Source organism: Zingiber officinale, chromosome 7B, assembly GCF_018446385.1.
Source record: "Zingiber officinale cultivar Zhangliang chromosome 7B, Zo_v1.1, whole genome shotgun sequence".
NCBI lineage: Eukaryota > Viridiplantae > Streptophyta > Magnoliopsida > Zingiberales > Zingiberaceae > Zingiber > Zingiber officinale.
In genome coordinates this window covers 90,578,447-90,605,328 of record NC_055999.1, presented here as the reverse complement: position 1 = coordinate 90,605,328, position 26,882 = coordinate 90,578,447, and the positions used below count along the sequence as shown (strand labels likewise).

The 26,882-nt window shown below is 34.7% G+C and overlaps 1 protein-coding gene across 3 annotated transcripts in view; it reads left to right on the top strand.

Annotated features, from left to right (window-relative positions):
- LOC122006235 overlaps positions 1–26,461 on the top strand; it is a 40,539-nt gene extending 14,078 nt beyond the window's left edge. Inside the window, exons 4-19 of one of the 3 annotated variants that reach the window (XM_042561659.1) lie at positions 912–995; positions 1,078–1,533; positions 2,558–2,621; positions 5,436–5,646; positions 5,865–5,971; positions 6,062–6,271; positions 6,375–6,625; positions 6,704–6,922; positions 6,988–7,209; positions 11,852–11,905; positions 12,071–12,136; positions 12,226–12,363; positions 12,668–12,721; positions 15,562–15,621; positions 25,123–25,515; positions 25,591–26,461. In XM_042561659.1, coding sequence (XP_042417593.1) covers positions 912–995; positions 1,078–1,533; positions 2,558–2,621; positions 5,436–5,646; positions 5,865–5,971; positions 6,062–6,271; positions 6,375–6,625; positions 6,704–6,922; positions 6,988–7,209; positions 11,852–11,905; positions 12,071–12,136; positions 12,226–12,363; positions 12,668–12,721; positions 15,562–15,621; positions 25,123–25,515; positions 25,591–25,749 — 2,748 coding nt within the window. In that variant the 3' untranslated portion in view covers positions 25,750–26,461. Of the gene's footprint in view, positions 1–911; positions 996–1,077; positions 1,534–2,554; positions 2,622–5,435; positions 5,647–5,864; positions 5,972–6,061; positions 6,272–6,374; positions 6,626–6,703; positions 6,923–6,987; positions 7,210–11,851; positions 11,906–12,070; positions 12,137–12,225; positions 12,364–12,667; positions 12,722–15,561; positions 15,622–25,122; positions 25,516–25,590 lie in introns of those variants that run through there. The other 2 variants (XM_042561658.1, XR_006118657.1) reach the window with 2 other exon arrangements.
- Positions 26,462–26,882: the final 421 nt, after the last annotated feature.

The window sequence follows — 26,882 nt, the reverse complement described above, 5'->3', positions numbered from 1 at the left end:
TTTTGTACTTACATTTGCTATATGAATAAGTTTGATTATGCTTTAGTATAGTATTTTGTCAGTTTGAAATACTCATAATAATACTACATATGTAATAGTAATTTATATTACAACTAATAAACATCATATATATATATGTATATATATAATTGAAGAATCTCATGATCTTATGCTCCAAATTTATAAATCTGTTGTCATTCTGTGATAGGATCTCAAACAACAACCTTCATGCAAAAGTCCTTTTTTTGAAATGTGATGATTGTAATAGAACATAATCTTTAAAAATGAGTGTGAAGGTGTGTTGGAAGTAATCCTCAATAAACAACACTGGATTTAACCAGTAGACTAAAACAAAAATCACCAGTCTCATTCCTGTAAATCAATTGCATGAGTAAGGGTGTGTTTAGATAATCACTAGGTTTGTTTGTTTTTCCCCTTATGCCACAGTGCTGCACACGAACAGCTTCTGTCTTACTTAGTCTTGCTAGTCCAAAGTTGTGTTATTCATGCTGTGATATGCAAATAGGCTAATGGACTATGGCTATGGACCAGAAACTTCCTGCATCCGGAACCTTATCCAAGTTGGAACTGTCATCTGTTCCGTACAAACCACACATGGAAATTACCTTGCATCCAAGCACTCTTCATCTGAGATTGAGATGAATCATTATGTTGTGACATTGCTCCTATCATACAATTGTAATTGTCTTGCTCAAACGTGACCTGTTAAAGCAATTTGCAATCTTCTACCAATTTAGTTAGGTACTGTTTGCAATAGCTAGACCATAAATCAAGTGTTCTTTACATTATGGGAGGGAAGGGTGGTAAAACATGGAATCCAAAATTATGTTGCTTATTGTTGCAATTTCCATCCAGCTCTGCAATATCCTTATACTCTTTCTTGTTTGCAGCTAATTGTTATGGGCAAAATCAGTGCTGAAGATGTTGCATCAGAGATGGGCATCTCATTAGGTTCCTTGCAAGCAGCACTTGTTGTACGTGGACAATTTTGTACTCTTTTTTATTTTTTGTCTTTTTGTGGATGTTTCTTTGATAGACCGAATTTATGTATGGCAGGGTGAAACAACATCCTTTTCACCTGGTTTAAAGTTAAAAATTATCAAATGGCTTCAGAATTCTGTACATGTATCGGCTTTGCCACCATCAAAACTCAGAAATAACCCTATGGCATCATCTGACCATAAAGCTACAAAGATTGATTGCTTAAATGCTGTTAAAGGGAAGGATCCTGAGAACAAATCAACTGGTGATAAAGTCACAAGTGCTGAGTCATCAGATGCTGTTTTTGTTAAGTCACTACCACCACAAAGAAGAACAAAAGGCCACATGATGATAAAGAATAATGACAAGGAATTATGCTCATCCCTACTCCCTTCCATTTTGGAAAACAGTAATGGGAATATAGACGGTGTTCCGCTTGCCCTCAGCAAAGACAGGGAGCAAGATGCTAGTAGAAGAAAATCTCCTAATTCCATTGAGGGCATTCCAAATGACCAAAATCATCCAGAGATGGTAATTATTCTATTAATGAGTTGCAATATTTTGTATACTTTCAGGCAATTACTGCAATTAGCCCTAGCTTTTCACCAGGGTTTAAACATTTGCACCTAGCGGTGTAGTTTTAAACTGTTGGAATCATTTCTCTTTGTGCTTTCTAAGTATTTGCTATGTGAGGACACGGACCAAATCAAATACTGTCATTTTTAGAAACCAAACCAAAGGGGGTGGTTTAATTTCTAATACACCTTATTATTTCTATTGATATATTGATCTTGATACTATTGGAGCTTTTGCTTCTAAATTCCTTTTGCACGTGTGGTTTTATACATTTGTAGATCACTGCAGGTCTGTTTAATCTGCTATGCAACAATTAGTAAGGTGATGGAAACTGATTTAAATGAATTGTTCTATTTTGCACACGTAGAATCTGGTACAAATATCAGTTGAACCTTTTGCATGATAATGATGCTTAATAACCATGCACTTGATGACTTGGTAAATAGAAATGTAGAAAACATTAGATTATGCATGATAATGACTTCATTTTAGAGTAAAATCTTGTTTTTTTTTTTGCTAAGGAATAATCGCTTGACATTTCCCAAAGATGGTACCTGTGGGATAATTTCAGATTTGGATATTATCATTTTGTTTGTTTTGTTTATTATTTTTTTTTGACACCCAAATGCCACTGATTCTGTAGGAACGTTCTGCAATTAAAAGGTCATGTTTTCTAGAACTTCATACCTTGTTTGTCTAATGTGACTTTCGTCAACCTGCATTATGATTTCATATAGGTTAATATCATAATTCATTTATTTGGTGAACACCGTTTTTCTAAATACTAGATGATGATAATAGTAGCATATGTTTCTTGTGGCCATTTTTCTGCTTAAAATTCACCCACTCAAATTCTTTTAACTAAAATTTGGTAAGTGATGCTAATTACACTTTTATGCAACAAAAAATAACTTAGTTTCTCTTTGTTAATGAATTTTTTATGACTAGATTCATGCTGTTTTTTCTTATTTTACAGCAGATTATTGAAGACACTCTTAAGAATGAAGATTCTTGTTCTTTGCATCCAGGTGACAGGCCTAAAGGTGGGTTGCTGTATGCTAATTTTGTATTACGTACATATCTGTTGTTGTGTTGTTTTATTTCGTGGCTAATTGTTGAACATGGTATATCAAGTGTAGCTACGTTGAGGCATGATTATGGTTGTGTTGTTTGTTCCATAGTTTTATCTCACTAAATGCACTTGACAATAGTACCCACTGACAACAACTTTGCATCAGATATGGCTTCCAAAATTTTTCCAATTGTTTGGGTCAAGAATCATGAGAGTTGTAATTGTCACTTATTATGCATTTGGTTAGACACTGAGTATTTTAGCTGTTTGAGTAAATGTAGTTTTGTATATAGTGTGATGTTCTTTTGGGTAAATACAGTAAACACAATGTTTTCTCTCTCAACAGGGATATTCTCTTTAATATCTAAACAAGATTTTCTCTCTCAATTGCTTTTAGGGTATAGAGTAAGTCCATCTTCTTGGCATTTGGACAAAGTGAATGAGAGAATAAGAGTGGGCCTCCTCTCTTGGCCCCATATGATTGAGTTAGATCCTCTTGGGCATGCTTAAGTATCTGTATCAACAGGGTATCTTGGCATTTTGGTCGGAAAAAGCTTCTCAGGATTTGACAAAATATAAGATCAAGAACTTGTTTGTTTTAAAAAATGAGAGAGGTTGAAACTTTTTTTCCTTAAAAAAGCTAAGGAAATTTTGACAAAAGGGGAATATCATAATAAAAGGGAGAGCCCATAAGAAAATGCCACTAGTAGTAATTATTTTCCATTCTCATCTTTTCTGTCAGAAGTTGGTGATTCCCCAGACAGATCCCTCTTGGAGTACAAAGACTGGAAACTTCTTTTCTCAATAGTAGATACTGGAACACTTTCTCATTCCCTCTTTAACCTTTCACATGTCACTGTAGCTTCCCAAACTTAAAAATTTTTGTCATGATCTCAGTAGTGTGAGGTTTTTAAGAGGATTATATGAAACCCTTTTAAATTTTTTGTCAACTTCAATTCTGACAGTTGCATCATGAAAGTTGGTAGTCACTGTGGTTGCATTGTGTCTTCGTCATCTTAGTTGAGTGTATTTTCAAATTTATATGCTTTCTAGTTATTAGCATTATTTTTCTGTTTTATTTAATAGGTTAGACAAAATGGTATCACTGCTTTAGTTCTAGGGTTTGTTAGTCATAGTTATCTGCATCGTTTGAAGTTTCAATTCTGAGCAAGGAATCGAGTCCCCGACTGAAAGGAAACTGGTTCAGTGCAGTGTGGGTCAAGACCAAAATAAGAATACCTTTGCTGCTCCCTCTTAACTGCCAAACCCTAACATCATAAAAGGAAGGAGGAAGAGAAACATGACTGGATTTTTGATACAGGTGAGAGACTATGAGATATAAAACCTTGGTTATGTTTCATGGTTTTATTCTGCATAGGGTATTTCCTCTTTGGGTATTATTTTGGAGGTCTTACCTATATGATGTAATGCTTCTATGGGAAAAATACACAAAACATCTTTTAATTTTTTACGTAGAGTAATATATTCAATATGTGGATTGCATTTACTGATTGATGATACCATCCTGTAGACTATTTCAATGAGAGAGTTGAGTGATGTGATGATAGACATTTAGTTGAGTATGACAGTGATGTTTTATTAGATAACTTTCTTGTAAAGAGGAGCAACTAAGGTTTCAAATCTCATTGTGAGGTAGAGTTTACAGTGGTCAGAATGAAACAGGTTCCTATTGTTTTGATTTGTGCTTTCAAATGTCGTTGGTTGCTCCGACAAGGAGCAGCAGGGGAATAAAGAAGACGAGTAAGGGGGAGAGGCAAAAGAGTATGACAAAGGTATTTATAATGATGGAGGTACTGTTGGCGCTTGAGTGAGTCATGATGAGGGCACAAAACACATGAAGGATGAGCTTGCAACAATTGGCTACAAAGTGACGAGCTCATGATGAATTTATAATGAGCTCGCAACTCGCTTGTAGAAAAGGATGAGCTAGTAGATGAACTCACGGATGACATACAAACTCATGGATGAATTTGCGGGAACAAATGAATTTGCAGAACTCACCAACCATGGACGAAGTCGTCTATGAAGGATGAGCTTGTATACAAACTCCTGGATGAACTAGTTGATGGAGGATGAACTCATGGATGTGGATGAACTTGCAGACAAAGAATGAGTTTGTGGACGAACTTGTGAATGAAGAATAAGTTTGCATACCGGTGATTTCAGACCTTGCTTGAAGGTCGGTGGGTAGAATAAAAATTTTCAGTGCTGACTGGCCTGGAACAAAATTTGGAACACCTGAAGCGGCACTTGTGAAATTTTTAACAAAATTTATATTGTGATGCCGAGTATAGAAATTTGAAGTTTGTGTAAATGTTATTTTGTGTATCGGATATAAAAGTTTGATGTATCTACTGCTTTTGTTCACATTTGATATATTATGTGATAGATGTAAACTTTCTTGAACATACACAAATTTGGTGGGTTGTTTAATTTGGCATACGGTGTGGTTGTTACTCAATTTAATTTATTGTTTAATATGGAACAATTATTTGCCCACACACTGGATATGTAGTGTTGCTCAACATGGCATAAACATTTTGTTCAAGTTTATCTCAAGAGCTTATGCTAATCAGTAATAGTGTTTGATTGAAGATGATAAGAGTTGTGTATATTTCAATCTGACCACAAATGTACTTGCAGTCGATTTTCAAAGTCTGTTTGTCCTGGCCAATTTATAAAGTACAAAGAGACAGATTGTTCTCACTTAGGAAATCTTAAATGACATACTGAATTTCTGACTGTATATCACTATCACCAACAGGAAACCCATTAAGAGTAGATTCCAATAATCTGCCTCATGGAGAGTGCAAGATCCATGATGTTGAGGAGAAAGTAGCTGATCTTCATTGCAGTGACAAACATGCTGAGGATGCTGATGCCATCTTTGAAAATAAGCCACAACAAGAGTCTAGCTCTTCAAAAGAATTAAATAATGAACTGGAGGCAGCAGTTTCTTGTAAATTTTATCTTGAGTAAGTTTTTTGTTTTTTTATATATATTTTTTGTTTTCTATACTCCAAAGCCTTGTTCCTGCTGCCTGCAAGGTCTTTGTTTGCATGTTTCTTCTATGAATCCTTTTTTTTTCTGTCCTTTTTAAGTTGAGCAAGTCTTTTTAAAACTAATAGAAAAGAATTAATATATTTGTATTTTGAATTTTTAATTTATCCCAGCTTATTATTTTTTGGTGCAGAAATGGTGCACTTGATTCTTTTTCTGACGTTCATCCTTTGATCAATATGAAGTTGTTGCAAATGCGGAACTCATTCAAGAAAACTCATGGAGATCCAACTTACAACGGTAAACTATCCATGATATAGTTAAACAAGACGTGTTCCTTTATGTTATACAACTGTATGCCATTGAAAACATTTTCACCTATTGATATAGGGAATTCATGTCCCCAGTGCATCAAACAAGGCTTGCCTTGTTCCTCCACTGGTACACACTGTTCGCTGGATGGAACAAAAATTGACCAAATTTCTAAAGCTAAGAATATGGGTCTCTTGGAACTTTCCCCTGAGGATGAAGTGGAGGGAGAAATAGTTTACATTCAATCTAAGCTGCTTGATAATGCCATGTCAATCAAGCATAAATATGGTGAAGAATGTTTTTTTTAAGAACTGCATTATGGTGGTTAAAATAATGTTGCATGTTCATTTATTTTAGATTCACATTCTTGATTTTCTTTTGTACTATGCAGATGATTTATTGTCGAGGATAGTTAAGAACCTTCCTCATGAGCTAAATGAATCAACTAAACAGAAATGGGACTTAATCCTTGTTAATCAGTTTTTTCATGAAGTTAAAGAGGCAAAGAAGCGAGGGAGAAAAGAGAAGAAGAACAAAGAAGCTCAGGCTGTATATGCTGCTGCTGCTGAAGCAGCAGCTGTTTCATCAAGAAACTCATTAAGGAAAGACAACAATGATGAGATTATAGCAGCTGCTCAAGAAGTGAAGTTTTAACTTTATTATTAATTAGTTCTCATGCATAGAACTTGTTTCTTAATCTCCTTATTTCCTTATTTATAGATTCCTGCAAACTTAAACGCTGCAACTGGGAGAGCTGGTTTGCCATCGGTACCTAGGCCAAAGGAGGTTCTTAGGTCAGCTGTTTTAAAATTGACGTCAGATAAGCAGTCTATGGCTTTTCAGATGCCTGAATTCTTGAAAGACAATATATTGTCTTGTGAAATATGCATGCGAACTGAGACAATGTTAAATCGCATCTTTGTCTGTTCAACCTGCAAGGTAGGTTGCATCTCTGCCTTTGGTACTTTAAAATATCATTTCACTAAGACTACTACATATTGCAGGTTGCTGTTCATTTAGACTGCTATCAAAGGCTTTCTGAAATTCCAGTTGGTCCATGGGAGTGTGAGCGCTGTGAGGAAATGTCACTGTCATCTACTAGCCCCCAGAATGTATCTGATGCTAATGATAGAAATGCTATGGTTCAGTGTTGCTTATGTGGTACTCTGCATGGTGCTATGAGAAAGTCAGCAGATGGACAGTGGGTTCATGCCTTCTGTGCAGAGGTAATTACTTATCCTTTTGTTGAATTCCCTCAAAGTTAGCATATTTAGAATTAAATCTGGATTTTCTTATATATGGATTTTATCTTATAATTTGGATTTTCCTATATGGGATACCTTAAGTCTAGGATAATAATTAGAGGTAATTTTCTTGTTTTTAGGAATTTGTTACTATGTTCAGCCATGTAAATCATATATATATTAGGATGCATTATTCTCCAATTGAAGCAATAAGAATTAAAGGTAATTTTCTTGTTTTTAGGAATTTGTTACTATGTTCAGCCATGTAAATCATATATATATTAGGATGCATTATTCTCCAATTGAAGCAATAAGAAATAAGATCATTCTTCCTAAGAAATCTCCATTGTATTAGAGCTCGGTTAGCCTCCATTCCTAGCCATCTTCCATGGTCAAGTATGGCATGACAACCGAAAAATCCAACTATACCTCCGAATTATCTTCTTCTCATTCCCATTAAATATCTACTGTCCCAAATTCTGGAAATTTTGAAAACTCTGAAAATCTCTCCTCATCACCAACCATAAACTCAATGGATAAAACTTTATCCAGGGGTCTCAAATTGACAGGATGCTTATTGCGGCAGAGACAAAGAAGATTATTTAATACAGGAGATTTCAATTCTGAAGGATGATCCAGATTACAAGAAGTGGAAGGCCGAAGATCATCTGATAATGTCATGACTCATAAATTTCATGAATATTGATATCAGTGAGATTTTTTTTTTCTACAGACTGCACAAGAAATTTGGAAACCCATGCGAGAGATTTATCCTAGTTCTGAGAATACATCAAAGCTGTTTACAGTTGAGTCAATCCTTCATGATTTACAATAGGGAGACCTCATGGTGACGCAATATTTCAATACACTCATCTGTCACTGGAATCGACTAGGCATGTGTGAGACTCACGGATGGAAATGCCCCGAAGACAATGCTCTGTATTGCAAAATAGTGGAGTAGAAGAGGACATATAAGTTCCTACTGGGATTAAACAAGAATTTAGATGAAGTTAGAGATTGAGTGATGGGAACTAAGCTTATTCCGAGCCTTCGAGAAACATTTATTTGAAGTCTGTCGTGAGGAAAGTAGGAAAAAGGTCATAATGAGCAGTCAACATCCATCTCCAACATTGGAAGGATTTGCACTTTCTGCCCGTGGTTCCGATCCTCTAAATCATCAAGATACTCGTCAACAAAGGCAAGACCGTGGTGTGATCACTGCGCTAAACATGGTCACACCAAGGACATGTTAGAAGATACACACTAAACCAGCTGGGTGGAAATCATCAAAGTCAAATTTTTACAGAGATAGTCATGCCAACTCAACCAATGCAATTGGGGAACTGCCGGCCACCACTGAGTCAAGTCTGTTCACCAAGGAACTACCTGAAGTGCTCCAAAAGCTTCTAAATATCACACTTTCTCAGCATACTACCCCTAACCCATCCACCAGCACACATGCATAAGCAGGTAACTCACATTCTGCATTCTCAGCGTGGGCTAAACATTCAAAATATTGGATTATTGACTCAGGGGTATCAGACCATATGATGGGGGATAAGTCCCTATTTTATGATTATCAATCCTATCACACCAATCTTCCTGTGCACATTGTCGATGGTTCTCAGTCCAAGGTGGCGGGATAAGATCTATTCAACTCTCACTTGAAATTACTCTCAAATCTGTGCTTCATGTCCCTAAACTTGAGTGCAACTTAATGTACAATAAGTTGACTTTTGACCACAACTGTTCTACTAAATTTCTTTCAAATATGCGTGTTTTTCTGGAATTGGGTTCGAAGAAGAGGATTGGTAGTGGTGAGACGTGCTATGGACTTTATCTCTTCAAGACATCTCAATTTAGGGAAGTCTTAGTGGTGAGTATTGATGTTTCTAAGAGTAAGTCTGTTTGTTATTCTAGTCCTAAGTTTGCCTTTAATTCAAGTACCAATAAAGATAATACAGATAGTGAAGTCATGGCACTATCGGTTAGGCCATCCAAACTTTATGTATCTTGAAAGGTTCTTCCCTCACTCATTAATAGAAGTTCAAAATTATTTAAATGTGAGATCCATCAACTTGTTAAACACACATTCTATCTGTCTAATTGTGCCCTATTGTTCATTAAAACCATTCACATTGATTCACAGTGATATCTAGGGACCTTCTCAAATAAAAAATAGTAACGGGGCTCAGTGGTTTGTGACATTTGTGGATGATCATACAAGACTCACTTGGGTTTTCCTTATGAAAGAAAAGTCAAAGGTTGATAGAATATTCAAAGCATTCAATTCCATGGTCCAAACACAATTCAATATCAAAATCTAAATTTTGAAATCTAACAATGCTAGGGAGTATTTCAATTCAATTCTAGGTGAATATTTGTCTAGACGGGAATTGCCCAAGTTCATGTGTCAGTACACCCTAACAAAATGGAGTGGTTGAGTGGAAAAATCGTCATTTGTTGGAAGAAGCTCGATCTCTTATGTTTTCTATTGGAGAAAAAACAAACTTAGGAAGAGATTGAGAATTTAGCGCATCTCACACCTGTCAAAGAAGATGAACCGAATTCAATTACGGTGGAAATTAGTACAAGAGGTGAGATGAACTAGAAGAAAACGGATCAGAGGAGATTCAAGTCGAAGATGATTTGGAACTACCTATTGCCTTTTGGAAAGGTACTTGAACTTGTATTCAACATCGGATCAAGAACTTATATCATATGCTGGTCTTTCTCAATCCTATCGAGCATTTATTTTAAGGTTGGATAATTTTCAAATTCTAACAAATATTAAAGCAGCTCTAAGTCAAGTGGCTCTAAGTCACCTGCGTTGGAAACAAGCTATTCAAGAGGAGATTATGACTTTGGAGAAAAATGGAACATGGATAATTACTAAACACCCACCAGGAAAGAAAAATTTGAGTTGTAAATGACTCTTTACCCTGAAATATAAGGCAGATGAGAGCATTGACAGACTCTAAGCCCGATTGGTAGCAAGAGACTTTACTCAATCCTATGGTGTTGATTACCAAGGGACCTTTGCTCCTGTTGCAAAGCTCAACACCCTTCAAATACTTCTCTCATTAGCAGCAAACTTGGACTGACCCCTTTGTCAACTTGATATAAAGAATGTCCTTTATTTTTTTAATGAAGATCTTGAAGAGGAAGTCTACATGGAGATTCGTTCAGGTCTACAAATAAGCAACTTCAACAATAAGGTGTGCAAGTTATTAAAGTCTCTCCATGGACTTAAACAATCTCTACGTGTGTGGTTTGGCAGGTTCTTACCGTCAATAAAAAGAACATGGATTTGTTCATACTCTCTTTGTGAAGAGCTCTCCCGTGAATAAATTAGCCATTGTCATTGTCTATGTAGATGACATCATTTCATTCGGAAGGGTTATTGACGATTAAATGATCCTTGGCAGAACAATTTGAAGTAAAAGACCTTGGTCCTCTACAGTACACTTTGGGTATGGAAGTGGCTCGATCAAAAATGAGAATATTTATCTCAGCCAAATAAACCTTGGATTTACTCAAAGAGACTGGTACGCTAAGATGTAAACCTGTAACCACTCCTATGGAACCCTTAAAGAAGTTAGGGCGTGAAGAGGAAGGAGTTCCGATAGACAAAGGAATATATCAATGCCAAGTAGGAAGACTCATTTATCTCTCCCATACTCGACTAGATATTGGTTTTGCAATGAGTGTCGTAAGTTAGTTTATGAACTGTCTAATGGAGGATGGAGGAGCACATAGAAATTGTGTACTGAATTCGAAGGTATCTAAAAATGACTCCTAGAAAAGGGTTTTTATTTAAGAAGAATGAATGTAGAGATATAGTTCTATACTCCAATGCAGATGGGGCAGGAAGCCAATTAGATAGGGTATTACTCTTTCATTTTGGGTAACCTTATAATATGGAGAAGTAAGAAATAGTCTGTGGCTTCTTGAAGCTGAGGTTGAACTAAGAGCTTTAGCCATAGTAATTTGTGAGGAATATGAATGAGGCGAGTTATGACGGAGTTGGGATGAGTATGAGAATACGGTGAACCTGAAGTATATAATCAAGTCACTATTAGCATTGCAAATGATCCAGCTCATCATGAGAGAACAAAACATATGAAGATTGATCAACATTTTATAGCCGAGAAAATTTTGAACTTGGAAGTGCAATTGATCTATACTCCTACACGAGAGCAGACATCTTAACAAAGTAGGATCTAACTTTGAGGAACTATGTAACAAGTTGGGCATGTGCAATATGTACAACCAAAAAGAGGGGGAGTGTTGAATTTCCCTCAAAGTTAGCATATTTAAATTTAAATGTGGATTTTCTTAAATCTGTATTTTCTTATAATCTGGATTTAATCCTATAATCTAGATTTTCTTACATGGAATACCTTAAGTTTAGGATGATAATTAATGGTAATTTTCTTGTTTTTAGGAATTGATTACTATGTTCAGCCATGTAAATATTTGGATGTATTATTCTCCAATTGAAGCAATGAGAAATAAAATTATTCTTCCTCAAAAATCTTCATTTTTATAATAATTAATATTGTATTAGTTCTCTTAATTTTATTTGCATGTCATGTCTAATATAAGGAATTGTATTCTTCAGTGGTTGTTGGAGACAAGTTTTAGGAGAGGACAAGAAAACCCCATTCAAGGATTGGTAATATTTTTGCTATAATTTATATGACAACTTGTTCGATTTATCTTAAATTCATTTTACATCAAACTAATTTTTGCATATGAATCCTATTTAACTTATGATTTTTTTTTGGTATTCTATTGCACATTGTAAGTAGAATATTTCTTTGACATTTGTTGTTTGCAGGACACTAGTTTCAAAGGGAAGGACACCTGCTCTATATGCCATCTCAATGTTGGTTCATGCCTAAAGGTATGTCCTTTTCTATAGTATAATGGAACATCTTAGAAATTTAAAAGTACAACCATTTGTTGACTATGTATTCTGCCTTCCAAATGCAGTGCAGTTATGGAAATTGTAAGTGTCATTTTCATCCTTTCTGTGCTAGTAGTGCTGGGTTTTACATGAATGCCAAGGTTACTGGCAGCAGCACACAACACAAGGCCTATTGTGGCAAACATAGTGTAGAACAGAGAGAGGTAATACAATTCTGCATTGTATTTTGTCCATGTCTTTCTTTAACTTGAATGGATTTGTTTTTTTTCCCGCTTTATCTTGCCTCCTAATATGAATGTCATAAAGTATCAATCATTAGAATTATAAGATATGGATCAGGCCCTTATTCTTTTGTGAAAACTTGTATAAAAATAGAGAGGAAAGGAGACAAGGGAAAGGAAATATGAGAAAACGCATAATTTAGCCTTTATAAATATCTCTTGTACATTGTATTCACCTTTAAACAGTATCTGCTGTATCTCAATGTGGTTTGGTTCTTTTTTATAGGCAGACAACCGACAGTGTGGAGTTGAGGATCTTAAGAGTTTAAAACAAATAAGGGTGAGTCTCTTCTTTGTCTTCTAGTTGGAGATAAAGAGTTTATTTTTTTCTTCATTGCTCAAAGATCCCATTTCAATTTTAATTTTCTCTCAAAAGTAAAATGCTTTAGTGTCATCTATAACATTAAATATTTTCGTGGATAAATTATTAGCTGTTTGTTATTCTATTCCCAATTTAATTGTTGACAAAATGCAATAGAAGTTGCAAAGTACCATAAATTCAAACTAAAGACATCACTATAGAATAGTGTTATGTTATAAGATACAATACTAGTGCTTTTCTTGGTAGATGCAACCTTGCAGGCATAGTTTTATCGACTTTTATCTCATAAAACATGGTTAAATCTTTATTTGGAGTACCAAGTTCTTTTCTAGAATCTAGTTTGTGCTGATTCATGTGGTAGTTATAAAATAATAACAACACTCGAACCTTTATTTCACTAAGTGGGGTTGCCTATATGGATCATACTCATGGGTAGTTATAGAAATGTACACTAATTTAGTGTTTCATAGTCATTTTATTTGTCTTTCTTTCTTCTCTCTTGAACATATCTATGGCATTAACTTTGACTTATATTTATTGTTTATTTTGTTTTTATCTAATTCATTGCATGATGACTCAAATACAACATTTATAAGATGACGTCCAATTTAAAAAGTGGTAAAAAACATACTTGGTGAGTCAAGAGGACAAGCATCACCAAATAAAAATTCTTAGTAGTGGAACGAGGAAGTACAGAAGAAATTAAATGAAAAAAAGAGCAACCTATAAGTTATTCTATACTTGTAGGAATGAAGAAAATTTAAAAAGTATGCAATAGTTAAAAAAGAAGCTAAGAAAGCATAGAGTGAAGTCAAGAATAAAACTTTTGAATGCTTGCATCGATAATTTAATACAAAATGAGAAAATAATATCTATAGAATAGTTAAAGCGAGACAACTTACCTAAATAAGAAACATTATAGATGAATTTAATATGGTACTAATGATGGATGAGGAAATAAAGTGGCTGGGTATTTTTATCAAATTTTTAATGAAAGCTTAGTGACCTACTTATGAAATGTATGTAGATTTAGAGTATAAAATTTTAAATTTTTAGCAAAGAATTCAAATTTTAGAAGTAGAAGTTAAATGTGATGAAAAATAGAAAAGTGGCTTGACTTGATGATATTCCAATCCAGGTATGGAAGTTCCTAGGGAAGCAGAGTGTTAATGATTTATGGAGTTAAAAACAAAGAAAATGCCAAATCAACGAAGTGCAAGTACTTTAGTTCTCCTATATAAAAACAAAACATACAAAATTATGCAAATTACAGAGACATTAAGATAATGACTGTCGCTAGCATAGAAAAAGCGTATGATGAGGAAAATTATGTAAAGAATTTTAGAAAAAAGTGTTTGTGTAGCGTATATTGAGACAATTAAAGATATATATGATGATATAATGACAAGTGTGAAGACTTTAAATAGATTTACCGAAATGTTTCCTATAAAAATATGATTACATTAAGAATCAATTCTATATTCATATATTTTTTATAATAGTTATGGATGAACTCATTGGATACATCCAAGGTAAGTTATCATGATGCATGTTGGTAATAGATGATATTTTTTTGGTTGATGAGACTCGTGAAAGTGTAAATGCTAAGCTCGAATTTTGAAGGGAGATATTGAAAGTTAAAGATTTTAGACTTAGCAGAGTAAAGATAAAATATATGAAATTTAAGTAGTGGCAGACGTAGTAAAATAATTGTTAAGATAAGAGATTACGAGTTACTTATAATTGAAAATTTTTAATTATCTAGGGTTTTTTTGCAAAAGGATGGAGGGGTTGATAAAGATGGTTGAAATGAAGGGGATCAAGTGTTCTTTGTGATCATAAGGTATCTCTAAAGCTTAAAAGAAGTTTCTATAAAATTGTTGTTGGACCTGCTATATTATATGAAGATGATGTTGGGCTTTGAATTGAATATACGAGCAAAATATGAGAATCATAGCAACGAGGGTGTTAAGGTGGATGTGTGAATATACAAGGATGAATAAGATAAGAAATGCGAACATTATTGAGAAACTTGGAATTGCACCTATGTGGAAAAATTTTGAGAGTCACGTTTAAGATGGTACATGTATATCTTTAGACAACCAATAAAGGTGCTAGTTAGGTGACAAATATGCATAATAATCGAGGAGGAGGGAATTAGCAATAATAAAACAGATAAAATTTATTTAAATATAGGTGATAATATATTAGAGGATCGAGCTCAATGACGTAGGACGATTTATATAGGTGGGATAAAGATTTGGTTGTTATTATCTAATTCTTTGCATGGTTCATTTACATTTAAGACTAAACGGTTTTGACTGTTATTTTAACCATCTGAAATTTCATGTTACTAGTGGATATACTGGTATGTAGTTCATTTTAACTGTCTCTAATTCTTTTTTACTCTATCCATATTCCTTTTAGTTTGATTAACGAGGGTATAAAATAAATGGTATCATTATGTAAGGTCTTGCTTTTGTTGTTACTACTTTGTGGTTTCCAATAAATGAAAGGCTAAACTCATCCTAGCTGATTGATGGTGCAACTAAATTTATTCTCAATATTTGATATTGTTTTATTTAGAACAACTAGGCGGATATTTACAAAATGTTAAGTTTGTAATGTGGCTTCTTGTTAGGATGAGATAGAATAAGAGGCTTATAAGCAGGGAATCTTGTTAGTTTTTTATTAACATGTTCATTCTCTTTTTGGTTGCAAATCCTTAGTTATTTGGCATTGACTTGAGGGATTTTTTTTTGTGCAAGTGGCTATTCTAATAAAGGCTCTTATGACAGGTTGAATTGGAAAAAGTACGTCTACTTTGTGAAAGGATTATAAAGAGAGAAAAGTTAAAGGTACCAATCTCTGTTGATCCTAATTTTGATTTTATTCTTCTCTTGTTTCTTTAAAACATGTTGCTTTTGCTTTTTTTTAAAATTTTTTCAGGTTGTCGTTTTTTGCAATAGCAGAATGCCTTGTTTAGCTTATATGGTTTTTATTTTCAGTTCTCGTTCCCTTTGTTTTTGATTTCACACTAATTCCTCAATAAGACTTAAATTTCTTATCTCATGTTGCCAGATGAAAGAAATTGATCTATCTTCTTCAATTAAAAGATAAAATTACTTCTTTATGTATAATAATCCAACAAATATTCAATGACATTGTACCTCATGCAGGATGAAACCTATACCTTCTATTACCCTCTAGTTGAAACATAAAATAGATAAATTCCAACTTGTTATATAGAATAGATAAAAGCAACAAAGCCAACTTGTTATATAGAATAGATAAAACTGACAAACAAGGAAAAAGATTGAAAAGATGCTTGACAAGAATAATGAAAGTAACAATGACTGAGGGTCTTTGATGGCGCAATCCAATATTCGAATTTGATTTAGTCTTGTGATATTTTTTTGCTTGTGATATGAACAAAGAGAAACTAGAGAGAGAGACCCGAGTAAAATTTGATATTACTATATTTACAAGAGAATTGTTCTATTTTCTATTTCTATATTTACTTGGAGGATAGGTAGTAGGAGGGAACGAAGAGACAAAAAAATATACGTATATTATCTTTCATCCTCTCTATTCCATTCATCTTGTTTATTAGGATGAAATAAGAAGGAAAGAAATGTTGTCAATTGTTTGTATTTATTTGATGCTTGAACTTCATTTCCCTTCATTTCTTCCTTATTTTGGAGGAAATTAAATAGAAGAATTGGATGGGACTAAATTCCTTCATCTACTGAATTTCCTCTCAAATTTGATATTTTTATTTCTTTTCTTTGCCTCTTTCTTTCATCTAAGCAAACACAGGGCTTTAAATGAGTTGAGCAAAGCATCACTTTTATCTTTTTCAAGATTAGTTATTAAAAGTCTTATTGAGCTCAAGTAAGCTTGAGCTTGTAGTGTTGTTATTGCCTGTATAATTTAGTTAAAATATTGACCCAATAAATGCAATTCATATTATATTTTCATCTCTCTCTCTCTCTCTCTCACACACACACACACACACACACACACACACTTATATATGTTTTTATATATTTGTGTTAAAAACAAGGGCAGCTACGTAGCTCCTATCAATGCGGGTCCCGGGAAAGGGTCTATTGTATGCAACCTTACTCTGTTTGCATGAGGCTATTTTTGAGATTGTGTTAAAAACAAGAACTATGATAAATAATCAAGCATAAGACAAATTAATAAACAAATTTATTCATTTCTTGAGTTTTGTTCATAGTGGCAAAAGGCAAATACGCTCGCTCTAGTGCCCCCACCAACTCGTCCCAAGGCCAACACGGAGAAGATAAATCACGGGCGGCTACTAGCCTTTGGAATAGTGACTAGCACATAAAGGAGACATTTACCTCGGCTATGCTTAGATTTGAACCCCAGATTTTATGGTGGCAATACCTTATGTGCTAGCCGCTAGACCATCCCGAGGGGACGTTGAGATCATTTGTGTTTAAGGTTATTTATTTTGTTTAATATTATATCAAATGAACAGAAGAAACAAGATCTGATCGAGAATACTGAGTATCACAAACATTTTGCTTATTAAGCAAACAACTATAAAGGTTCAAGAAAGAGAGAGAAGTGAGACATATTTCATTGGAAAATATTAGGATTTCAATATCTACAAGATGTAGGAGATTGAGTTTTTTATCATTTTAGTCTGGTTGGAGAGGTAGATGTTAGGAAAGACAGGAAAAACCAACATTAACTCTTGAAAAAAAATAGAAATTTTGGCAAAGAGATAATAACCTATCTCCATTAAAGTTGTGCAACCAAAAATAAAATGAATATATATATATATATATATATATATATATATATATATATAGAGAGAGAGAGAGAGAGAGAGAGAGAGCGCTATTTTATCCTGCAGATGTTGAGCTGCGAGCTTCATCCGCGACTGCATGGTTTCTGTTATTTTTTTTATATTTTTGTTTAATTTTTTAGCTTATGTCATTTAGAGTTTTGACTTTTAAGATTTAGGGGCTAGGTTATAATATTAAGCATAAACAACAACAACAACCGAGCCTTTTCCCACTAGGTGGGGTCGGCTGTATGAATCCTTTTACGCCATTGAGCTCTATCTCCTATTATATCATCATCTATATTTAAATAAATTTTATCTTGTTTTATTGTTGCTAACCAAGTCTTTTTTTGTCTTCCTCTTCCTCGTTTGATATGCATGTTTATCATAGTTTCACATCGCCTAACTGGAGCATTTATTAGTCTTTCTTATTTTATCCATCTTCGTACGTCCACACATCCACCTTAACATCCTCATCTCGGCAACTACTTTACGGTCATAAAACACTCGACGCTCACCTCCATTTCACCCATCCCGCTTGTATTCAAGACATCTCTCAATCCCTCCATCATTTCGTAAAATGATCCTAAATATTTAAATCTCTATCTTAACAATTGTTTCATTACTTAATATTGCTAAACTTAAATTCCATATATTCTTTAATCTACTAAGCTTAAAACCTTTTCCTTCTAGTGTTTCCTTCAAAATTTAATTTAGCATTTACATTCCTTATCCTTCAATATATGTTATCATATTTTTCAATTAATTGTGGAGATCATAGCTTCCTCAAATTGATTTTTCATCTCCTTCCTCGATCTTTTTCTATAACTTTTCCCAAAGTTTCATAGTATGACTCATTAGTTTAATACCCTATAGTTTGGGAACTAGAGTCCTTATCCTCTATCGAACATTCTTTTGTTTTCAATATCATGTTAAATAATTTCATAAGTACTTCCAAAGTTTCAATTCTACGATAAAATTAAAATTCCTACTTATTTGACCTAATTAAATTACCTAAGTTAAGTTGGTCACCTAAACCTTCATTAAAAGTTGATGAAAATACCTCTTCCACCGCTCTTTTATTTCTCCATCGTGTATAATACCCTATTACATTCATTTTAATACATTTTATTTAGCTAAGATCTCTTGTTTTCCTTTCTCTCACTTTAGCTAATACTTTCTTAGCTTCTTTCTTGGCTATTGTATATTTTTAAGTTTTCCTCGTCTTACAAATATATAATTCTTTATAAGCTATTCTCATTTCACCACCAAGATTCTTTATTTAGTGATGCATGTCCCTTCGACTCACCGAGTACACTCTTAGCTACTATTTTCAACTTTGATATCATCTTATCACATGTTGTATTAGAGTCATCGATATTTCACCTAATGCTTGATTTCTACTTTCTCCTTAAATATATTTTGTTTCCCATCCTTTAACTTCCACCACTTAATTTTAGGAATTGTATATATTTTCTTTCTATTGATACTATGTTTGAATATCCAACACTACTACCCTATAGTTGGGTACTTTTAATCTTTACAAATCTTTCTATCCTTCTTCCTAACCATAAGAAAGTCAATTTTTATTATTCCCACTTTTGAACGTGATTAAGTGTTCTTCTCTTTTCTTAAAAACGTATTAGTTTATACATATGCTATCGCAAAATCTAATATAGTTTTCCCTTCCTCATTCCTCGCTCCAAACCCATAACTCCCATGCACTCTCTCATATTCTCATTTTTCACTCCGATATGCCCATTTAGATCACCTCTATTAAAATCATTTCATTTGATGGAATATTTTGTAATATTTCATCTAAGTCCTCCCAAAACCTCGATTTGGTAGCTTCATCTAATCTTACTTGTGGTGCATATACGCTAATTATGTTCATAGTTTCTTTCGCCACTATTATTTTAAGGGCTATAATTCTATCCCCTTTTCTAACTACTCCTACAACTTCATCCTTTAACAAACTATCTACAATGATATCCACTCCATTTTTTGCTTTACTCTTTCCAAGATACTATAACTTAAAACCTGAGTTCTCTATCATCTTTGCCTTCTCACCTATCCATTTTGTCTCTTGTACACACAAAATACTAATTTTTCTCCTAATCATCATATCTACTATCTCCATTGATTTACCAGTGAGAGTTCCTATATTCCATGTTCCAAATCTTAGATTATTAGTTTTCCTATTATATTTGTTCTTATCTAACCTATGATGTTAGAACTTTTGCTTATTTATCACTACACCTGAGTTCTGGAAATGTAGCGGTCCTTGCTGAGACGTTACAATCGGACCCTGTGTTACAGTCGGACTCTGCAACGCGTTCATTCCGGGGAACAACTTAGTATTAGCACAATAGTTTAATGGATTCATTAAATATTTACCATAGTTTGACGCTGACTGGCAACCTAACGCAACCCTCTTCCTTTATCCGGGCTTGGGACCGGCCATGATCGGTCATCATGGGCGGAGTTGGTTATAATATTAAGCACAAAAAAAAAATGTTAGGTGTGCACGGGGTGTGCGACGTAAGGTCCGTGACATATCAAACCTTTATCTATATATATATATATATATATATATATAGGCTTGGGTTTGGTCTAGGGCCTTGATCCTGGTAGGGTGTTTCCTGTTACAGTTTTTGTTGGATGTTGAGGTGTTGACACTACTAGGGAGTGATCTTGTGAGGTGTGATTGACAGATAATTGAGAAGGGTACCTTTGTGTCTGTTCTATTTTTCTTTGGATAGAAAGGGTTAAGTTTCTGATGGTAATTGTCATTTGTCTTTTCCTCCAGCAAGTGTGGAGGGCTTGTATGGGACTGATGATTTTGATGAAGAAGCAAATGACATTGCAAAAAGAAGTTGATGATGGAGAATGGTTGAAAAGGAGTTAGAAGAAAAATTGACAATGTACACACATGATGGTCTTATAGATTTCACAAGCTAACGTTTGGGTTTCTGTGCCATGTGTTGGTGCTAAACATGCTTGGATGAAGGATCTGCAAGTTCTTAGCTGAGGAAGACGCGCAGGCAAAGGTGGAGATAAATTTCCTTGCTTAGGAGCTCATGGGCCTGGTAACAGGGTCACCAATCATGGTTGATGGATATAGCTACAACATCTTATACAACGACATCTTGTTTAATCCTGATAAATCGGGAAGTGGTAGGGAGATTCTTTATATTGACTGGCAACAAGTAGCTTCCTGTTTTGATTGTTGCACAGGATGAGCAGTGATGGGTGTTGGCCTGTTTAGGAAAGGAAGGAAGATTGCTGATGAGAAATGGACAGGGAGAGGAGGTGAGGGAGATTTTTGAGAAGTTATCAAGAGAAAGCTGTCATTCAGATGAGATCCAGGGTTGCAAGGGAGGTTCACTTCTCTATCAAACAACCTATACCTCAAATAAGAGACCCAAAGCAAAATTTTAGACTGCCCCTTATAATACCAAGTTGAAAGGACTATATCAATCTAATTGAATTACATTAGAGAAAACTATATATATTATAATAACCTAACATATTGATAGTTCCTTATGGGACAAAAATTTCTACGAACATTCTCAATGAATTAGCAAACTGTAGCAGACAAGAAGAAAGTGTTATGCTGTGCTTATTGAAATTACAATGACAAAATTTTATTGCATATAGGGTAAGAAGTAAAAGTTCAAGATCATTAGTTGGCAGCAAAAGGTGAAACCGTTACATCGGCGACCTCTCCAGGATGACCCCCCACTATTTGGAAGGGAGGTAAATCACGGAGCTTCGTCCAACAATAGCAGCGCATGCGAGGGGTTGAGGCAACCAGTGAGACATTCTGCATTGGGAATCGACCCCAAGCCTATTGGCAGCAACACCCTTGCATGAACTAATTGTGCCAGCCACAAAGTTCAAGATCATTAGTGGCAAAAGGCAAATACGCTCGCCCCTAGCATCTCCGCCAGCCCGTCCCAGGACCAACATAGAGGAGGTAAATCACGGTGATTGAGAAGGCAAGTGGCAGGTGGGGTGAGTTTACACAGGTTGCAGGGATTTACGTCCCGTCAGCCTCGAGATTCGATCCCAAGATCTCATTTGGCAATCAACTTGCCACTTACCAACTCAGCTAAGCCCATGGGGGCAAGTTCAAGATCATTAGTGTAATTATGGATGATGGATATATGAAACAAACTTAATTTAGATCTTGCAATTGATTGCTTGTCTCACCTTGCGTTTAAGGTCAATCAACTGAATAATAGAGGTTTCACATGCATGAGCTTATCTGGTAGTGGAAACATAAGATAATATATCTTTATTGAGAAATTTTAACACCCAATGTTTAGTTAACCAACTCGATCCACAAAAAATTAATGTGCAATAAATGTGCAAAGTAGAAATACAAAAAAGCAATATGGATAATATAATCATGATCAAACACAAATAGGCAGTATGCAATCAGCGTCTTGCCTCACACATGTAAATGTATGTACAATAGACTAATTGTATATATAGTAAAGGGTGTGTTTGAGTATCTCTTTATGTGACACTTGGCAAAATTTGAGATCAATGCATGGTTACCATTATCTGCTCCTCCAGATTGAACAACTAGATCTCAAGCGTCTGGGAATTTGTGTCCTAATCGCCCAAACTCCCATTTTGATCTCCCCCATCTTGCCTAGTGTGCTTCATGTCTCCTCAGCTTCCTGTGCCTATTTGACTCCTTGCTCCACCACTACCTCTTCTCTCTGTCCACAAGAACTGGATCTCTACTCCCCCATCTGCTTCCCTGTACGATCTATCCCACAATGTTGCCTCTTGCAGCCCTAGGAAGCACAACACTTCACGTGTGACTTCCTGCCTATGAGTCTCTTGCTCCTTTACCTGCACTAACTTCCCATGACTTCACCCTGTGCTACTCCCTTTCCCTTCTCAGCGGCCTCTTCCCCTATCTGTAATTTTAATATCAATCACAAACCTCCTCCCCTTCCTGCCCTCTGTTAATCCCAGCTTTATTGACTCTACTGTCTTCATTTGAAACGCCTACATATGCTACATCAACCTCCCTAAGACTAGACACCTCCCACTGCTCACACCTGTGGCAGTTGCTTCTCTTCAGGGTCCTTACATCCCTGCATTCACCTTAGAAATTCCTAATTCTGACTCACTGCCTCTTGTACTCCACCATTTACCGTGCTTCGATCTGTAAAACAAAGATGCATTGTATAACTGCATTGAGGTAATGCAAATACTTATGATACTACATTGGGGTCACAAATAATTATGATACTGCATTGATGTATGAACATATATCTTAATATATTGTCCAAGTCATTGAGATATAAGCAATTGTGAGCATGATCTTCAAAATTGTGATTTGTATCTTAGGGTTTTAGGATCCAAACGAAACAATCTAGATCCTTGTAGGATATCAATTGAAATAAAATTTTATGATCCTGTGATCCGATCCTATATCTACTTATGGTTCCTACATAGATCTTGGTCCCATCAACTTGATTATAATATATTTACATTTTAGCATTGATATTTACAGAAGCAAATAATTAGTTTGCTTGAGAAAGTTTTGTAATATAACATCCTTATTGACTCCTAAGTAGAGTACTTTATAATTAATATTGTTGTTATCATCTATATTATAATTATGATTCGTCTTATAGAGGTTTGTACTTGCTATATAAAAATGAAAAATTAATCGTATTTTTTTTATATATTTACTATATGAAAAATGTCTTTATGCTCATAATATTAGAATCATAATATTTAGAATATTCATATCAACTTTAATATTGAAAATCAATAGATATACTAATTTATATATAGCAAATGTATTTTTTAAAGTAGTCTTGCTAAATTGTTGTGTTTTACGATCCTATGGTTCGATTCTATGCTCATCAGTGTCGCAATAAGTCAATTAGAAAGCATGACAAGAATCAAGATAACTCATGCTTCTTATGAAATCCTGTATGCGAGACTAAACTTAAGACGACAATGAAATCAAAACCTATCCAACCACCAAGTCTGATTCATCTATAGATAACCTCACAGACTTATCCACAACATCCCTGCTTGTTTTCTTCTAGAATCGTTCTTTGTTTTGTAGATCCCTATCTGTATCAGAAGATCACTTACACATCCTTATATCCCACACGCCCACCACTAGGTGGCTCCTACAAACAGCTGCACATAGCATACTGCAAATATGCAAGACAATATATCACATTGACTTTGGTTTCCATCCAACCACAATATTGTTCAGTCATCACACTTATATATGGATTAGACAATTGCAGAGTACAAGGATATAACCCATTGCTGATCTCAATATCTGCCAACATTTAACATCATTTGGGCATTAGCTCCATAACAATCAAAGCCTTCACCTAACTAATGATCACACCCATGGATGAGGTCAATCAATACATTTGACTGCTACAACACCAAGGACACATTGACCATAGGTGAGAATGATCATATATAAGTTCCAACTACCATTCGTATGATGACTTGGCACTGCATAAGTAAAGGGTTATTTACCTACCTTGATGGGTTGGCTTGTTGCTCAATACATCTGATTTGATGTCTAAAGATTCAAACTACATGAACCATACGTTTGAACCTTCAATCAATCAATTGCTGAACTTCCTTGCATTAAAAAAACAAATCTATCACTACCTCTCAATTAAAATTATACTAAAACAATGTTCTATAAATATTAACTAGTTATACAGCTTTCACCAGTATTTTATGTTAGTATATGGCAACAAAATGAATAGAACATGTTGACATGGAAAACATGTCAACAATTTGGTGCGATGATATTGATTGTATGCATAGGATAATTTTTAATATATCAGTATTCACTGCATAGGCCTTGCATGTGCTCCCACATCACAAATGCATTACGTAGTGGGTTGGCTACATACTACCTATTTAGACCTTCTGAAACCTTGTTTAGACTCTGGAATGACATTTATATTTTTGACCACCTCAATAACCTCACTTAATTCTTTCTAATAAAGCACAATTCATCAAACTATAATTCTTGAAAGTAACTCATTTGGACATCTTTGAACATGCCAAAAGCATTGCATCTTATTTTATAGGTTTCAAAGCCCTTTTCCCTCCTCACTTTCTTATCTTTCTTGACATTTACCTGCATGACATTATCCATTCATCTTAACTCTAATGATTTACCAGAGAAAAATATTTCTAATTTGGGCCTTTATATCTTTGCATGGATCATCTTGGGACCTTAAATTTGTGTTTGCATCGCCATTAGAAGATATGATGTTATTGCAATTTTAGTCTCTGGTTTAAGGCATTTATTCAAAAATTTCATCTGATATTTTTTGCTAACGTCTTTTTATGAATGATTAACCCAAAGGCCCAACATTATATGTATATTCAGAGTTGTTTTTTTTAAAAAATTTTGCCACCAAGTTTTTTCTTTGCAGTTATTTCAATGATTGCATAATTCATTAACTGGTTTACTTCTGAGTAAATGGCTCATTAACTAGTCCAATTTTGACAGAAAGACTTGGTTCTTTGTTCACATGATATACTTGCTTCGAAAAAGGATTCTACTACATACTCGGCACTTGCAACCAGTTCCTTCTTGCATCCTGGCGCCAGTTCAGAATCAGCTACTACATCTATAAATAATAGGTCACACAGTGGAATGGTACTGAGATCAGATGAAGTTACAGTGGACAGTACCTTTTCTAATAAACGTAAAATTAGATTTTCTTTGAGTAATAAGGATGTGGACAGACATACTGATGATAGTTCCACGTCACAATCATCAATCAAACGAAAATTAGCAGAGCGGGATTCTCTTGCTGGTAAACAACTTCCACGGAGATCAGCATCAATGGCTTTCCGGATATCTGTAGATGATGGAAACAGGAAAATTAAGGAAAAAAAGGTATGATCTGCTTTCAATTAATTATTACTGTTGTACTTTTGTTAACTTGTTCAATCCCATTTTGTTATGTTGCAGGAGGCCATTCAGGATCTTGCGTTATCGTCAGATCAAACATCAATGCAAAATCAACGGCCTTCCAAGGGGTATTTTTATGTCCCTGTTGGTTCTCTTTCCAAAGAAAGGGCACTGAAGAAGGATATGGAGCCTCATGAGCCAAGAGAACCTGGTGGATAAGTTCAAGGATAAATTATTCAAGTGCTCTTTTCCATTCTTGGTGGCTTTGAGTCCCTGTGGACAAATTTAAAGGTGAATACCAGGCAATCGATTTGCTGATGATACACAAACAGCAAACTGATGAAAGAGGTTCCACCAGTGTTAAATGCCCTGAGATTTATAAGAGGACACTGGTGAAAACAGGGTTTGCCATGCATTCATACAACACCGATGCAGCCCGGAGAAGAAAGTATTGATGTCAACTTTGTTTATATATCAAAGGAAAGTATATTAAAAGTGGAAGAGCTGAGTATCCTTTGATGTATGATCTTAGTTGTCACTGTTAACTGCCAGTGTTGAGCTTGATTACTCACTTCATTGGCTACATGGAAGCTTTCATGGGTAATAGAGATCCCATAGGTTACAGGTTTTGTAAACTTTTGTACATTCTTGGCCTTTAAATTCCCAGCCCTTGTCTGAAAGGACAAGCCCCTTTTTTGGTGATGGTGGTAGTAGGCATGCCTTGAGACATATTTTGCTGGAAATGAAAATTTAACAGTCAAATCCCACATTTAGCATTCAATTAGTCTAGAAAAGAATGTACTATGTAGTGAGAATTAGTCAATAGGTAGATTAGTAGGTAGGAGCAGAATCAGCATTTGGTTGTTGTAATAGGCAATTATGGTTGTAATGATACATAAATCGTAGTCTAAAAAACTACAAGTTGTTTCCATATGTTTTCTTGTGTGTTTCATTTTGGGCGTCTTTTATTTTTCATCTTGGTGCGTTGGATGACAGAACTGTCAGCAAAATAATGTGTTCTTATGCAGGGATGTACATAAATTGTTCATCAATGAGTTTGATATTTAATGTGGCCTGAATTCGTTATATTCACATTTGCGAGCCGTACACGCTACTTCTCATGAGCTGTATATTTCCTTTAAATTACCGGTTCCAAAACCGTACAGCACTTCAGCACACAATGATTAGAATTATTTTGATTGTGAAATCAATTTATATTAATTATAAATTTTATTTCAGCTGTCTTTGTTTATTGTATTAGACAATTATCTGATTCAGTGGCCTTTTAAAAAATAATTCATGAAATTTGTCATTTGGTGAAATCTAGTTTTTATCTAATTTTGTTGTTTTAG